Raw genomic sequence first — 15,955 nt, 5'->3', positions numbered from 1 at the left:
TACAAACTAATCCTCCATGTAGCTGGACACTATTCCTGGACATGAAATGTGCAATACTTAAATGTAATAAAAAAGAAGCCTACAGACCAACCTTTTGAAAATTGTATTTTATTAAATATACAAAAGCTCAGCACTTCTGTAGAAAATGGTATCTTCATCTCTAATATGGTAATGCTGGTTAGTTTCCTGCATCATTGGTAAGGCAGCAGTCCAACACTTGTTTTTCTCCCCAGTGGAGTGCGATTCTTAATTGATGGAGCAAAAGTTGGTGTTAGGGAGCAGCGGAAAGACTGTGCAGTATCGCTAATGCATGTCAGCTGCATCCATGAGGCCATTTGCACCTCCCATAAACTTTCACTCACTACTACTGCTTTTACCAGAGGAACCGAGCCATGAGACTGAACTGACAACATCCAAATACCAGAAGAATGGAAAGAACTAAGGCTAATAAAGTAATTACTACTTCTCAAAAATTCATGATTTGTAACTCAGATCTCTGTTTCAGTACCATTTGTAGCAAACATTTGCTTCTACGTATGTTCAAGTTAAGTTCCTTTGGTACGGGGAGCACATTTCTCCTGACGGTCATAACAGGATTTCATAAATGAAGACATTATTTTTGTACTGAATTGTGTATACTTACAGAAAAAAACCCACTGTAGTGCAGGGAGGGCACATCTGGAAGCCAGACTTCAGCTAGGTCGAGAGAGACTTAAAAACAGCACAAGGTAGTCTCTAAGCTCAAGTACTGGTTACAGCAGAAATATGTAAACGTGAGCCATCACAGCACTACAAGAAGGCATTCCTCTAACATGATATAAAGCTCAAAATTCAGGCCACTAAAGTTTATGAAATCTAATCAGGCAAAAATGTTTTCATTATTTAATTTCATGGAGTATGTTCATTATCTTTACTAAGTGAAATTCAAGAGAGAAACAGTATACACAGCAAAAAAACCCAAATATTTTAAAGAATATACATTCAATTATAAAAGTTAATTTTGTTTCAAGGCAGCAGGTTTTATTTTTAAAGGTCAGTGACCTCTGAGTATCCCCTTAAATTAAGTGCAATTCCAAGTTAAATTTTTGAAACAGTTATGCAATGGTATAATCCACGCTACCATTTCAGATGCTTAACCAAGAACAACTTCAGAGACTTTTAAAAAGTTGGGGGAAATCAATGCTTTCTGACAAATCTGCCCTACCTCAGAACACCGCTAACCTGGCCGGCCACTCATTATTTCAAGTTACTTTGAAAATCCTCAGTCCAAAAGCATACATTATACGTTAAGTATTATGTGAAATTCAACTAAGTTGTGTTTTCCTTTGAACACAGACACTTCCAAACGCATCAGCCAAAGAAGCGTACGTGACTGTGCATGTAAGAAAAGGCAGCAGAGGGAGGGTTTGTCAGAGACGGGTACACACACATATTTCCTAAGGATACCTAATCACGGTCCATGTGATAAAGATGGCACTTTCTCCAGAATACACAAGGTGCCCCACCTGTCAGTGAGGAGTTGCCAGTTCTCAATTCAGGAGGAATTAGTAAGTGGTAAGAGGTACAAATCTGCTTGTTCACCAACTTATCATCAATACAGACACTCACTCCAAAATGCTTTTTTCCCCCCAAAGTCAATGTCATTGACTTCCTACAAACAGCATCCTATAGTCATATTTTTCACGGATAATGTGTCTCAACAACCATGTTCAAGCCCCCTCCCCAACTCCCGGTGCACACTGCTGAACTGTGAGATGTGGTAAGCATGCTGCAGTAACTGGGACAGAAATGCACTTGAAAAGTTTCTAACCAGGATTCAGCGCAAAACCCGACCACCTCCTTCTCACTGCTGCTTCTTTGGTGGAACACGAGATTTCGCAACCACAATTGGAACTACAGAGAGCAACCCGATCAGCAAAGCCCAGAGAGGGCGGTAGAAAAGCCAGCCAACGGAGATGGTCAGGAGCGACAGCGAACTGGCTACGCAGAAGGCAAATGCTTTTAATCCAATGTTAACCAGATCTCTCACAACAGGAAACCAGTCCACTGCAGAAAGAATTAAACAAGGGATGAAGCAGTTGACAAGATGACAGTTTAAAAGGAAGTCTTATTCATGCCTAGGATTTGCACGCTAACTATTGCAATCAAAAGACAGACTCAAATTATTTATCAAGAGCACTGGGTAAGGCATTTCAGCAGAGTATCCTCAAGGCATTTGATAATTAAGCAACAGCTAAACATCTAAGACAATGGTATCCTAATCCAAAATTATGTCTGAAGTCTTGTCCAAGGCTTGAGAGGCGGTGTAGCCCGATAGCCTTGCAGCTATGGAACAAGTCTAGGGCAACTGATACAATATGCTAGCACAAAATTATGTCTGAAGTCTTGTCCAAGGCTTGAGAGGCGGTGTAGCCCGATAGCCTTGCAGCTATGGAACAAGTCTAGGGCAACTGATACAATATGCTAGCACAAAAATTAATTTCTGGCAACAATAAATCTTGCAGTAGCATGTATATGGATAAGTAAATAAGAAAAAAAAAAAAAGAGAGGGCACTGCTACAAAGCAAATGATAGCTTTGATGTTTGAAGTTTATACAAGTTGGAGGCACCGTCCTGCTTTTCTCTAAGTTTTTATTCCAACATTTTTCTACACTAAAAGGATAAACAAAAACCTTTTTCACTGTGTGTTCACAGTAGTGTAGAATAACCAGACACAAAGACATGTTACTATACAACCACTAATTAAGACCTGTTGGGGGACCACTTGTGCATGGGTGTAGAAAGTAATTAGGCTGCAGCACCTTGAGTTAGACCTGAAAGAACCAGCCCAATGTGTGCTTTGGCTTCTGATTTTGGTAAGCACCGGGCTGGGATCTTCTGAGACTGGCAATAGATACTTGTGTATTTTTTTTTAATGTTCACAAAGCAACCATCTGGTTCTGGGATCCTGTTTACCTGCAATTGCCTACAGTGACTTTCGGATCAAATCCAATCTGAGTTCAAACCAGACTCCTCCTGACCTCCAAATGAATTAATTGCATATGTGAGCAAGAGAGGACCTCTCTAGGGATTACAATCCTATTTCTAAATCATTTTACCTTTCTGTGAAAAACTTACCCAAAGTGTAAAAGATTCGGGTCATTAGGCTGATGCCTACAAACATTGCCAGCCAGCCTGCTGCACGGAGGGCCCAGGTCTTCATGGTGTTACTCTCATGCTCTTTCTGAAACACTTCCTGAAAGCAAACACCATTATATGCAGCCTATTTCTCAATTTCTTTTGAGATCCTCTTGATTCCAGTGTATTATAAGCAAACTAGAGCCAACGGCATTTTAGGAGTACAAATTCTCTTGTAGAAGATATATTATGGCTCATTCTGCAGGGTCTTTTTGCGCAGTATTACTGCACACTACAATAGATTCGAAGTGCAGCACAATGGAAACCAGCATTTTTCTAAATTAAGACAGCTAAACAAGCACCGTTCAACACACTATAACCACAGGCAGAAAGCACAGAGTTTTTGCTGCAAATGGATACATTCAACATTACTGTGGGAAATAAATACACTAATAAGTAAATGTAATCAGGAGGAACAATCTGACTTCACTGTGTTTGGAGGAAGAAAGAAAAGACAACAATATCCACTGATGACTGAAGGAAAGGTATATGAAAGAAAGCAAGCAGGATGCAGGGAAGAAAAGATAAAAGGTATGTGTATATTGTGTAAGGCAAAGCAAAGCATCTATTTGCAAGAATTCTGAGTAAGATTTTTTCAAAATGGGTTGTGTGCCCCTCTGGCTCTATAAAACGCACACATGAATATGGCTAAGACATAATAAAGTGCTTAATGGGAAAAGACGTGTATGACGATTGACTACTTGTACATACAAGTACTCTACGAATTACTCATTTGTAGTGAGTTAATTTCCAATGAACTAAAATTCTGTCTAATGAAGATTCAGAGCTCACAGCAGAGAGCCGATTCTCCTGCTACTCTCTTTCAACTCCAAACAAAAGCCTTTTTAACTGCTTTTGGGAGCTCTTGTAAATACTTGGCATCTGGGATTTTTGCAGCAGGGCATGAAACAATCATTAATGGAAACAAACCTACTAAAAGGAGTAAATGAATCACCAAATTGCCGGAGCATGCAGGATTTATTGGAGCATAATGCTCTGCCTGAAGGTTCTTTCTCAGCCAGAATAGCAATAAACATTTCAAACAAGCCTAAACTCCTGTTATTAGAAGCTGAAGAGAGGACAGCTCCTACGGTTTGTTTAATTAAAGCCTGATTTTTACTATTTTTACATACGACCTTTTCAAAAGCACGTGCTTGCATGTGTAAGTGGGAAACTACCAAAGAGCAAATAAAAGCAAAATGAGAAGGCACAGAAACAGCCTTTAAAGCAAAGGATGTTCAGCAGCAACACAAGGGTATTTTAAAAAAAATAAATATATAGCTACTTTAGCCATGGTTCCTTTTTAAAATTTAAAAAAAATCAGGAATAACTATAGCCAAATTATGTACTACTAGTGGGCGAAGCATGGCATTTTGCTGCAACACAAAGAACGTGCAGAAACCTGGAAGGCAAACACAGGCTATAACGCGTTGTCCTAGAAAAAGGAGAGAGAAAAGCCAATGTTTACATCGAGCATCTCCTCCTCTAGAGCAGGTCTGAAGGAGAATGAGAGCTTACTCCCCTGCTGCTTCTGCACTACCATCTCCACTTTTAACTAGTACAGTGTGGTATCTCACCTCCACAGAGAGATCCCCAGGGTACAGAATCTGCAGGACATCTCCAGACTTGGTATGATATGGAACCAGTTGATCGCCTCGCTGGCGAGCAATCACAGTCACCTTGGAAGAAAGGGAAAAATATTTACCGGTTACTGAGTTGGGAACAGAGTTTGCAAAATACAGAAACAGTTGAAGACTCACCTTATCAGCAGAGCCCAAATGGGGGTCATCTCCACTCAGACCTGCATAGAAGAACGAGACACGAAGGTCTCCCACCTACAAACAAGAGAATATTGGAAGTCAAGAAAGATTTCTTTACAAAGGAGAATCACAGAAAAGACAACTCTGCATGGGAACACTCTTTATATATCAACACTTTTTCTGAATGTTTATGTCAAGTCAGAGGATACCCAGAATGATTTCCAAGCTGTACTTTTTTCAGGCCTAGTTGACAGCTGAAACAGGATAGCTCAAATGCTGTTTTGCAATACCCCCCCCGGATTTAGCTGCAGGAGTACATTAACACCAAAGAGATCCTATGTTCATCCCTTGCCATTTCATCTTTTGGCAGAGTAGGGCAGGCAGCACAAGCTGACAACAAGCTATTTCATTGTACTCTGTTCAGTACAGCAGGGCAGAGGTGGAACCCACCTCCCAGCACCATCCCGTGTCTTTCCATTTAAAAGTATGGCAGACTCAAGAAAACAGAAGACGAAGAAGCAGGATCAGAAGCTTCCTGCAAGAGAAGCACTCATGCTGAAGGACTGTACTAAGGGTGTCATCCTATGTGATGGTCTGCACTCCAATTTTTACATATTTAAATAGAAATGGGACATGCCCCAACTTTCTTTTTCACACAATAGTAATCACTGCTTTGGTTTATCTTTCTCATCTTACTTCTGGACGCCTGGGGTTCTCGCTGTGGTAAAAGTAATCTCCTCCTCGGGTAACATCAGCATGTGGATCCTCAAGGTTTGACAAGCTCAGCTGCTTGAAGTCATCAATTTTATCCACAAGACCTAAGCAGAATAAAGAAACAAGCTCAGGTCCAGTGTCTAACTTGGAGCAGCCAATTTGCTGGCTGGCTTCCCGATTATCACTTGAAATGACTGCCGTTGTGGAAAGAACCAAAGTCCACTGCTGATGCAACAACAGACACAAAGCCAGTACAAAGCAATCCTTACCCTTGGAAAGAACAAAGCTGCCAACCTGGACGTTAGGAGAAACAGCAGTGAAAGACTCCACAGCCATGGCACTGAGGAACAGAGAGAGCCCCTGATTAGTCCCAGAATTATGATCAAACTCTTGATTTGCAGTATGTAATATACAGCACATAAAAGGTACTATGTCAAACATCAGAAGAAACTCAAAGAGCTAAATGGCCGTCATGATGTGAAAACAAATCCATCAAGAAACTGTGTCCAGACTTCATAGTGTTGGAGCCATTAAAATACGACAAGATATGATTGTCTCATCCCCTCACCTGACCTTCCATTCACACTATAGGATTTCACTAGTTTTTTCTGTACTGAACCTATAATGGGCTGAAAGGGAGTTCAGCTCTTAGGAAGCTGTTCAGTGGTGATATAGAGGTTTTGAGAGACAATGAATTAATCACATTCCTAGATGAATTCCTGCAACATTTAACTTCGCTCATAAATGCACTTATTTCTAGCCTGAATTTGTTTAGCTTCGGCTGTCAACTGCTAGATCTTACCTGCTAAATTAACAAACCTAGATCATAAACCTTCTCCCTGTAAAGGTACTTCTACATCATGGCCAAGTTAATTACATTCCAAACTCAGGAATGCTTTACTTACAGACTTGACTTCATTCTCCTAAGTAGTACTACTAGAATCTCCTTGGCAGTAAACAACAGATTTTATTTTCACAAATGTCTAAGTTGCATAAAAAGATAAGATGGATGGACAGAAGGAAGATGACATGTAGTACACACTTAAAATAGAGTCTTATTAATGCTAGGCACAAATTCTAAAGTTCAGCACGTCTGCAGACATCGTGCTGTCTCATGCAAGGATCCTCCACAGTTATGCTCAGTCTCCTTGGTTTGTACCAATACACTCAGACGAAATGTTCTTAGCTGCAGCACTTTTTAAATTATGTACTGCAATAGCACTAAATGAAAAATGTTTCTTACTCTCAACTGGAGATTTGCATTTACTGGAGAATGCTTAGAGAATTTTCATTAACAAAAAAGTGTGCATGGGGAGGAGAGACAAAGCAGGTGTGTCATCTGTGCATCCTTTTTTCCATTATCTCTTGTCTATACAAGTCTGCTAGTTGGGACTTATAATCAAAAACACATAGATCTTCGCTTTCCCTCCTGAAGTAGTACTTCCAAATAAAGGACAGTGTATTTGGATGAGCCCACAGAACCAAAACAAAGTTCTGGAGATTTTGCAAAGTTCAAAGTTTTGTTGAAATAGTGGTCCTACTATCTCTCCAGTTGTATTTTTCACTCGCACATGATGTTTTTTGCCAGATGGCATCCTGCATCCTCAGGTGCTGTGAGAATGACAAGCAAGCTAAAACTTAGCATTAAAAATGGCACATTGTAGTGTAACTGAAATGCTGCAGATGAGAGAGACATGAAACAAATTATATAAGGGCGATTGCCACAAATAAGCCTGTGAGCTCACACATGCTAGCTTAGAAAAAGCAGCATGCAAGTGGTGTGACAAGCTCATGGGATGCCTGCTATTCTAACCCTGTACTTGTAATAGAGGAAAGAATTAGTAATAGACTGCACTAACAGACAATAAAAGTCAGAAAGGAACCCATTCAAGTTCTCCTACATGGAGACCACATGGTCCAGAGGTAATACAATAATAGCCTGATGTCCAGCCATTGCTAATGGATAGCTTAATTCTGGTTCCACCAGGCAGCTTTGAACTGCTCTCTAATCTCTCTATGCCTTAGTTCTCCCAACTACCAAAAGACAAACAGTTTCCATAGACTTCACTGTGTCATGAAGATTAGTCATTTAGCTTTCATCTTTGATCAGATACAGTGACAGAATCTAGAGGGACTGTGCTAGTGGTAAATTACCTAGGGTTTTTGTGTCCAATTTCTCGATCAAACTTTCTGCTGTTCACAACTTCTGATTTCCATTCAGTATCTAAAGAAAATTATATGAAGGTTGAGGAGAAAACAGGAAAAATTGCCACTCATATCTTAGGTATTGAAGACACCTTTCAATCAATGAATCAGTTCTAAGTTACACTTGCAATAATAACGTTTACATCAAAGTATGTATGCGATAGTCCGTACTGATACTTAAATCCATCTTCCTAGCATATTAACAAGGAATGGCAGGATTTAGAAAAAAAGGATTTTAGCAATAAAATTGTAACTCAACTTCGCTCAGTGGGAGCTTTACTGTTGGGTTTGATTCCTGGCTCCACTCTGGGAATAATTGGGTTTTGTGAGGAAGGGCTGTGAGCTCTGCTGGAACTAGCAAATTTCAGCGCAGTCAAGCGACAGATAGAGATAGTACCTGTATGTGCCACTGTCAAAAATACATAATGCTACCTTCGTTCAGGCCACAGCAGCCTTCTCACATCCCCAGAACAGATTCCACTAGGTTTCTTATAACTCCTATAAAACTAAAGCCCCTTTTTTGAGCAGCTTCCGTATTAAAAATAGCTTGCTCTACTTCCATGAAGGAGAGGAAATGAGGAAGGAAAGGGACTTCGGTTCAACAGTGGAGTAGGGATCACTGTAAGGGATATTCTGGTGTATTGGGGATGTGGCAAGATTTTGGTAGTTGGGGGGCTGCAGGGGTGGCCTCTGTGAGAATGGGTCAGAGGCTGCCCTGTGTTGGACACAGCTGGCTCCACATCAAACCCACTGCAGGCTACAGCTGAGCCCATCAGTGAAGTTCGGGGCACTTCTGTGAAAACATTTTTAAGAAAGAGCAGAAAACACCAAATGGGGAAGGGAGGGAACAAAAAGGAGTGAGAAACAACAGAGGGAACACCAAAGTCAGAGGAGAAAGTGCTCCACAGCAGAGCAGATATTCACTGCGGCATGGGAAGAGTCCATGCTGGAGCATGGGAAAAGTGTAAGAAGGAAAGAGTGGCAGAGAGAAACCACTACATACTGACTGTAAACCTACTCCCACCCACTGCACCCCTTGCTGCTTCACTATAGGGAGTGAGTGTAACCTGTGGCAATAACAGGGGGTGGGGAGGGCAAGGGGAGAGGAGTCTGGAGTGAAGTTGAGCCTGGGAAAGGGTGAGAGCAAATGTGTTTACCCAACACCCGAATCAGTAATTAAATATTTATTTTAATTGACAATAAATTAAGTTAATTTTCCCCAAGTCGAGTCTGTTTTGCCCACAATGCTAAAATTGGTAAGCGATCTCCCTCTCTTTCTTTCAACCCACAAGCTCTCTCAGTCCTCTTCTTCCCAATCTCTTCCCCAGTCCCGCTGAGGGGGAGAGTAAGCAAGCAGCTGTGTGGGCCCTTGGCTGCCAGCCAAAGCTAACCCACCACATCTAGTAATATACAGATTTTACTGGACAGAATCCATCAATCTTGAGAGGGCAGCTGTTTTTTTAAATGGCATTTCTTTTTGTTCCCTGCCACTGTAAGGCTGTTTTTCACAGCTCACAACCACTAGCTTTGCTCCTTATGTATCTCCATGCTGCAGGGTCCCATGCTTCACTGAGCTGGGCTATTTTTATGATCACACCCAGAAGCTGCTACACACCCATGTTACACATCCGTGTGCTTTAATCAGAGATAAATGAAGCACAGAGACCAATCTCCAGATATACGATGACTCAGAGTATTTTTCTGCCACTGGGTAGATCAGAATAATGCTCTCATTTCTGCTCCTGCCAAAAAAGCATTTGGCAAAAGCCATAGCACACATCAGAAGGTGCTGATGGTTTTCATTAGCTGGTATCAACACCTAAACAGACTTTGTGCTTGTTTTGGCTGAGACAGAGTTAGTTTTCTTCATAGTAGCTAGTATGGGGCTCTGTTTTGGATTTGTGCTGAAAACAGTGTTGATAACACAGGGATGTTTCAGTTACTGCTGAGCAGTGCTGACGCAGAGTCAAGGCCTTTTCTGCTTCTCGTCCCACCCCAGCAGCGAGCAGGCTGGGGGGGCACAAGAAGTTGGGAGGGGGCACAGCCGGGACAGCTGACCCCAACTGACCCAAGGGATATTCCACACCATGTGATGTCATGCTCAGCATATAAAGCTGGGGGAAGAAGGAGGAAGGGGGGGACGTTCGGAGTGATGGCGTTTGTCTTCCCAAGTCACCGTTACATGTGATGGAGCCCTGCTTTCCTGGGGATGGCTGAACACCTGCCTGCCCATGGGAAGCAGTGAATGTATTCCTTGTTTTGCTTTGCTTGCGTGCGCGGCTTTTGCTTTGCCTATTAAACTGTCTTTATCTCAACCCACGAGTTTTCTCACTTTTACTCTTCCGATTCTCTCCCCCATCCCACTGGGGGGAGTGAGCGAGTGGCTGGGTGGTGCTTAGTTGCCGGCCAGGGTTAAACCACAACAGACTCTCAACAGGCTGTCTTACAGGCTGGAGCTACACCGTTCTTCCCTGTCTATTCTCTTCTGCTCACGCCTGACATATGCTCAATTACTCCACTTCTGAAGAGTAACCTCAGGTATAGCTTTGAACACGCTCCCATCTCTGCCCATCTCCCGTCACTGAGGACTTTATGGGTCCTATCTCCGGAGCATCCTATCCCTGGATGCTGCTCTGAACCTCTAGGAGTTCCAAGACAAGACTTTCTGCAGTAGTTGCTTGCTAACAGCACACGTCCTTTCACCTCAGTTACCTCAAGAACGGGAGGTCCTGCCATTTGTTTAGGAAACAGAATATTTGCTTATTTCTTCACATTCCTTTCCTTTCTTTCCCAACAAGAAAATACAGGCTTTATAACAAAAATGAAAATAAACACACATAAAATACACACACAGAAAAGTCCAAAGTTACATGCATAAAAGAAAAGGGACTTTCTGTTGATCAACTTACTGTAGGAATACTTTGTCTCTTTCTTAATCTCACCATTCTCTTCATGTTCCCTGCAGAGAAAAGGGGTGGGATGAGAACCAAAACAGTGCACACACACCCCTGCTCAGGGCAGAATACACTTTACAAATGAAATGCACAGACAGCTCACTGGCAACACAAACTTATCTTTACAAGTAAACTAACTCTTCTCTGAACTACCTATTCTGAAGACATAGATTCTCTGTACAAGGAGAAAACTACACACAAATGCTAAACAGCCACAAACCTTTTATTCCCATGTTGCCAATAAGGAGTTGACTAGATCGATGTGGAATGACCAGTATTAAAGACAGGGAGACAAGCTGACCTAAATTAACAAGTCTTTTACAGATGCTGCACCATAACCATGTTAAAACTGAGAAGTTATTTTTCACATCTTCACAACCTCTGACTTTTTTTTTTTTTTGTATGACACATAAGACATTTGGCACGTGCGTTCTGTGGAGTCAGACCTACACAATAGCTAATGTCTTTTATACTACTGTCAGTGGAATTATTATTAATAACAGAGATGTTTTTCCCCTTCTGCTTGCAACTATTAGCAGAGTAGCTAACATCTCATTACAGTTTTGTAAATCCCCTTGAAAAGGTACCTAGACTGCAATATTGCCTATTATAAACTAATCTGAGTGTCTCAAGCAACTAAAATTTGCAGTTTACTTTCACAGCTAGAAATTAATGTTGGCTTTTGATTATTAAGGATAAGGTGTAGCAGTCTTCTAAAAATCAAGAAATCATGTCTTGGTTTAATTAAGTACTTCAATTTGCACACATATGAAGTACCAAAGAAATTAAGAGATTTCCCTCATAGTCACACGCCAAAAAGTCTCAAGTGTCCACAAGTCTGAAAAAAGAATCTGACTTCTGGATTCAATTGGATGCAATAGAGTTTTTTAATTGCTTTGAAATATTCTAGTGTATGTTAGGCTGTAGGTATCAACCAGGCAGTTTTTGGGTCAATGGGTTTATCAGAGTTTAATCTGGAATTCGTAATTGAAATTGTTGGGTTCACTTACTTTTATAACAAAAGTTAAGACCCCCTTGGGAGATTTAAAAAAAACCCAAAAACCCCAAAAACCGACCAACCAAAAAACCCAAGTAAATCCTTGTCATTGTGGAAAAAAGGAAGAAAGCCAAGGGAAAATATAATGAAATTTCTGGATTCTGCAAAAATCTTTTTGTATTTCCTTTTTGAGGACAGGGAAGAAAATTGGCTTGAGGGTCCATGATCAAGTTTTAGAGAATGGCTAAAGTAATGGGAAAGGCTTAGCAGATGCAGGGAAGAAGAGCATTATGAAGTTTTATTTGAAAAAATTCAGGACAAAGTATTTTGGGACACTGGTTTTGATTCTGCTAATCAACTAGCAGGCAGGGAGTATTATGGGGGTGGAGTTACAGAAATCCTGATGGGCAGAAAGTACATCAATAAATAAAAGAAGCTTTAGCAACATCAGAAAGGATAGAAATCAACTGAGTCTTTGGGAAAAACATGAGTGCGTTTTTTTTTCTTTTTCGTAAATTGGTAAAGATCTTTGAATTCTGTTGACAATACATATGACAGAAAATAGATCAATGGGCTTTGAGGTGGCCCAGCATCAGACAACAATAATGAAAACAAAAAACCACAGCTGCAGCATGGAGGCCAAGAAACCCCATATGAAGTTATACAAAATCAAGAAGTGGAAACATTTGATAAAAGGCCTCAGATGTTACCCAGATTTTGTAAGATGCAAACTCTGCAGCACTGACCACCTATAAGACCTGACATCTCCAAGGAAATTGAAGTGACTCTCTAAAAACACCCCAGAATTCTCCTGCCATAAAGACTTGTTGGGCTTTTTTTCTTTGGGGGTGAGGAGAGAAAACAAAAAAGTGATGGGACCCTATTAATACAACAGCTTTATAAACAACTTTTAAAGATTTCTTTCACTTACGTGGAATCTTCATATTCTACCCATTGGTACATTTCCACATTACGCTTAAGTTTGACAGCCTGGATGGAGAGCCCATAGCTGGGATCAAACAAAGGCTATTTAAAAATTAAAGAAATTACAAGTCAGCATAAATGCTGTACCTCACAAACTCAAACACTGTACTTTTATTATCAAACCTTTTTACATATCTCACTGTACATAGTTAGTACTATGTTACATACAGTTGAATATAGAATAAATGTTATGAAAGACAAAAAGAAGCATCTCTTTATATCACTGATAAATCCGACCTAAAGAATCATCATCAAAAATTATTGCCATAGTGAAGAATAAAACCAGAAATGCTGGCTAATGGTATGCAGGCTTAAGTGTTTAAACCAGGGGGAGATTTTATTTTGCTGGAAGCTACCGTGCTGTGTTACCTTCTGCATTGCAGGCTGACCACGGAAAATGCCATCACTACTGAAAAGTCAGAACTTGCAGAGCTGTACTGCAAGAGCCTAAAGACTTTACAATATCATGAATACACAACAGGTTCCCTACACAAAGAGGAATTGAAATTATCCACCAAAGGCAGTGGGAGGGTAAACACAGCTAGAGGTACCATGTTGTTTGGGAGTAGGGAGACCAATGCTGTACAGCATCTCCCCGACTCCGGGTCAAGAACCAAAGCTTGGGTAGTAGCTGGCAATACTTGCAGGGGAAGAGAGAAGCTACGTGTCTTCTCCCTGGATATCAAACATAATTTTAATTGGCAAAGACTTTTCCTTCCCTCCAAGCTTGAAATACTCATATCTTCAAGATACTATTTTATTTACCTTAGATGTACTCAGAGAGCCAGCTAAGTGCACCAATCTCCCTTCATTCTGCTGAGACACACTGTGGATGCTATCAAGAGGGATCACAAGAGAAAGTCCCTCATCAAGAGATTTGGCTGTCCTTAAAGCTCGTCCCTGCAATCAAGAAAAGCAAAATCAAGTTGTGGAGAATCAATGGTACAGCAGTATATTGTGAAAAAGGTTAGCAGACAAGTGATCTGAAGACTGCAAGGAATGCTTGTATACTCAGCCTCAAGGCATATTGTCGAAACACACTTGTACTTCTCCACTCTCTTTCTGTGTGTCTGACACAGTTTGGCGCAGTACTTCTCACCCATGCATTAACCATTAACATTGACTAAGCTCCTCAAACATACATAGATTATTCCTACAAGGGTCCAAAGTTATTGCTCTTCACCTCTTGCCTTGTTCATTGTCCATGAATAACTGCAAAAATTATGCCAATTATGGTCCTTTTTCCACAGACCCATATGACTACTTGGCAGAAGTTTTCCTTACGTTACCATCATGTTACGGTGTGCTTTTTCCTGCAAAGTCACGAAAATTGGGATTAGTTCTGTTTCCTCTTGTAGAGGTATAAAAAGAAGTCTTAGGTGAAAATTCACAGAATTCTGCTCCCCCACTCCAAAACTGCCAAAAGCATGTATGTTTGCAATGGTAGGGTGTTAGGATTCCCTGCTTACTTCAATTATTTTTTCAGTCTAAAACAAAGACACAAAATAACACTGAGAATAATTAGCACCCTCAATTTTGCAACATGGAATATGAATTCCTTTAATGCAATTGTAACAACAGTAGAAATTAGGACCTCATGTTATCCCAAGAAAAGAGAATTCTGGAATGCGGCTGGCTCATACAACCCTCTTTCAATAATACTACAGCCTGTTTCTGCACCAGCACCGGTTTTGGATCTTATCTCTCATCACACACTGCCACTGCCTCTGCCTCTACCACACTCAGTTCTACAGAAAGACTATCTGTGGCCTAGTGATTTTACTCTTCTGTTATTTCCCAAGGATAAGCACCAGACTCTCCAGACATAATGTCCTCTTCTCATGGATGAAGTAACAAAGCTTTAACATGATCATTTTAGTAAGCCTATAAATGCAAAACTAGTTGAGTGTCACCTCAGCTGTGACATTTTAAAGCTGTGTATAAACACTGACGGTATTTCACTTACTTCATTGGTAAAAAGAAGGTAGAAAGACAGAAGAAATGTCACAAGTCCCATCAACATGCCTCCAGAAGTCTCGCTGAGCCTCTCCAGGAACCCTGGTTTGGACTCACTTGTGATTTTAACATGTTCTTTTCTGCTTCCTGTGTCAGAGAACTGTTGGAGATAAACCAAAAAATGCAATATTGGTGTGACAGGGGAAGGCACTCTGTTTCAAAATAAGTGTTTTAGCTTTGTTAATACTGCTGCTCTACAGAGTAGCACCTCTTGCCTTGAACCAAAACCTTCCCACACTTATTAAATGCCTCATCACACTTTTGATACCAGAAATACAGTCAATAAATAAAACTCCAGCATAATGGAAAAAACAATTGCTATTATAGTGGTTCAACATGTTCCTTCAAGCTTTCTTCAGTCTGTCTCTAGGTTCCCTAGTTGGTGCCCACACCCCGCCTTCGGGCCATGACAAATTGAGTAATACTGCTGAATTCCAGACCAACTAAAACATAGCTATAAATAACAAGTTACATTTTACCTCACCAGTGGTCAGTGCCTGCATGCTTTAAAATAACTGCATCTAGAGCAACAAAAAGAGATAACTTAAAACAAAATTGCTATTGCTGTCCTAGCCAGTGCCACATTAAAGCATGAAGGCCCAGGGGTTTATCTGCATGTATGCTGGCTGTGGGGAATAACCAAGAAGTAACTTCAGATTAGCACACGTAGCCAAGACAGGAGGCGAGGCTTCTCTTTTGCTCATCTCGAGATGCCAGGCGGGATGTGACAGCGGCCCCTCCGCTGCACCTGGCGCTGCACAGGGCCCCTCGCCTCAAACAGGCCGCCCCGGGGGAGCGGCCGGAGCGGGAAGGGGCCGACCCAGGGGACCGCCCCACGCAGCGCGGAGTAACGGCAGGACCGGTCGGAGCAGCACTTACGTTCCTCGACATCTTGAGCCTCTTGCCCTCGCCGGGTCCCACCTGGGAGAGGCCGCAGGAGCCACCGGAGGAGCCGCGCACCGACAGCCGCGCACCGACAGCCGCCCGCAGCCGCGCCCTCCTCCTCAGGGTTCACCCGGCCCTCCCGCCTCCGAGCCGCTCCCCGCCCGCGGCTCCACCGCAATGCATGCCGGGACACGTAGTTCCCGCCTGGTGAAATGGCGCCCTCCCCGCCGGGCGCGGGGCAAGGTGGGAGATGTAGTCCAGCG

The 15,955-nt window shown here is 41.7% G+C and overlaps 1 protein-coding gene across 2 annotated transcripts; it reads right to left on the bottom strand.

The window, feature by feature from the left end:
* Positions 1-92: 92 nt before the first annotated feature.
* TMEM43 (transmembrane protein 43) lies at positions 93-15,794 on the bottom strand. Of its 2 annotated transcripts, XM_076346419.1 has the most exons (13): positions 15,687-15,794; positions 14,758-14,907; positions 13,557-13,691; positions 12,739-12,833; positions 10,766-10,815; positions 7,806-7,875; positions 5,921-5,991; positions 5,634-5,755; positions 4,938-5,012; positions 4,755-4,856; positions 3,118-3,235; positions 1,811-2,046; positions 93-245 (listed from the first exon to the last, which is right to left on the bottom strand). In XM_076346419.1, the coding sequence occupies exons 1-12, from the start codon at positions 15,696-15,698 to the stop codon at positions 1,844-1,846; spliced, it is 1,203 nt and encodes a 400-aa protein (XP_076202534.1). In that variant the 5' UTR covers positions 15,699-15,794; the 3' UTR covers positions 93-245; positions 1,811-1,843. The 2 variants fall into 2 exon arrangements, with proteins under 2 accessions (XP_076202534.1, XP_076202535.1); XM_076346420.1 differs by lacking the exon at positions 1,811-2,046.
* Between the last annotated feature and the right edge of the window lie 161 nt (positions 15,795-15,955).

The sequence above is a fragment of the Aptenodytes patagonicus genome, chromosome 8 (assembly GCF_965638725.1).
Source record: "Aptenodytes patagonicus chromosome 8, bAptPat1.pri.cur, whole genome shotgun sequence".
In the NCBI taxonomy this organism is placed as follows: domain Eukaryota; kingdom Metazoa; phylum Chordata; class Aves; order Sphenisciformes; family Spheniscidae; genus Aptenodytes; species Aptenodytes patagonicus.
Note: the sequence above shows the minus strand (reverse complement) of the source record. Positions and strands in the feature narration are given on the sequence as shown.

Coding starts and splice junctions, on each gene's coding strand:
- TMEM43 (XM_076346419.1), bottom strand. Junction 12,834..13,556: donor GCTCTCTGAGTACATCTAAG/GTAAATAAAATA, acceptor ATTTTTAAATAG/CCTTTGTTTGATCCCAGCTA. Junction 5,756..5,920: donor CAGCTTTGTTCTTTCCAAGG/GTAAGGATTGCT, acceptor TATTCTGCTTAG/GTCTTGTGGATAAAATTGAT.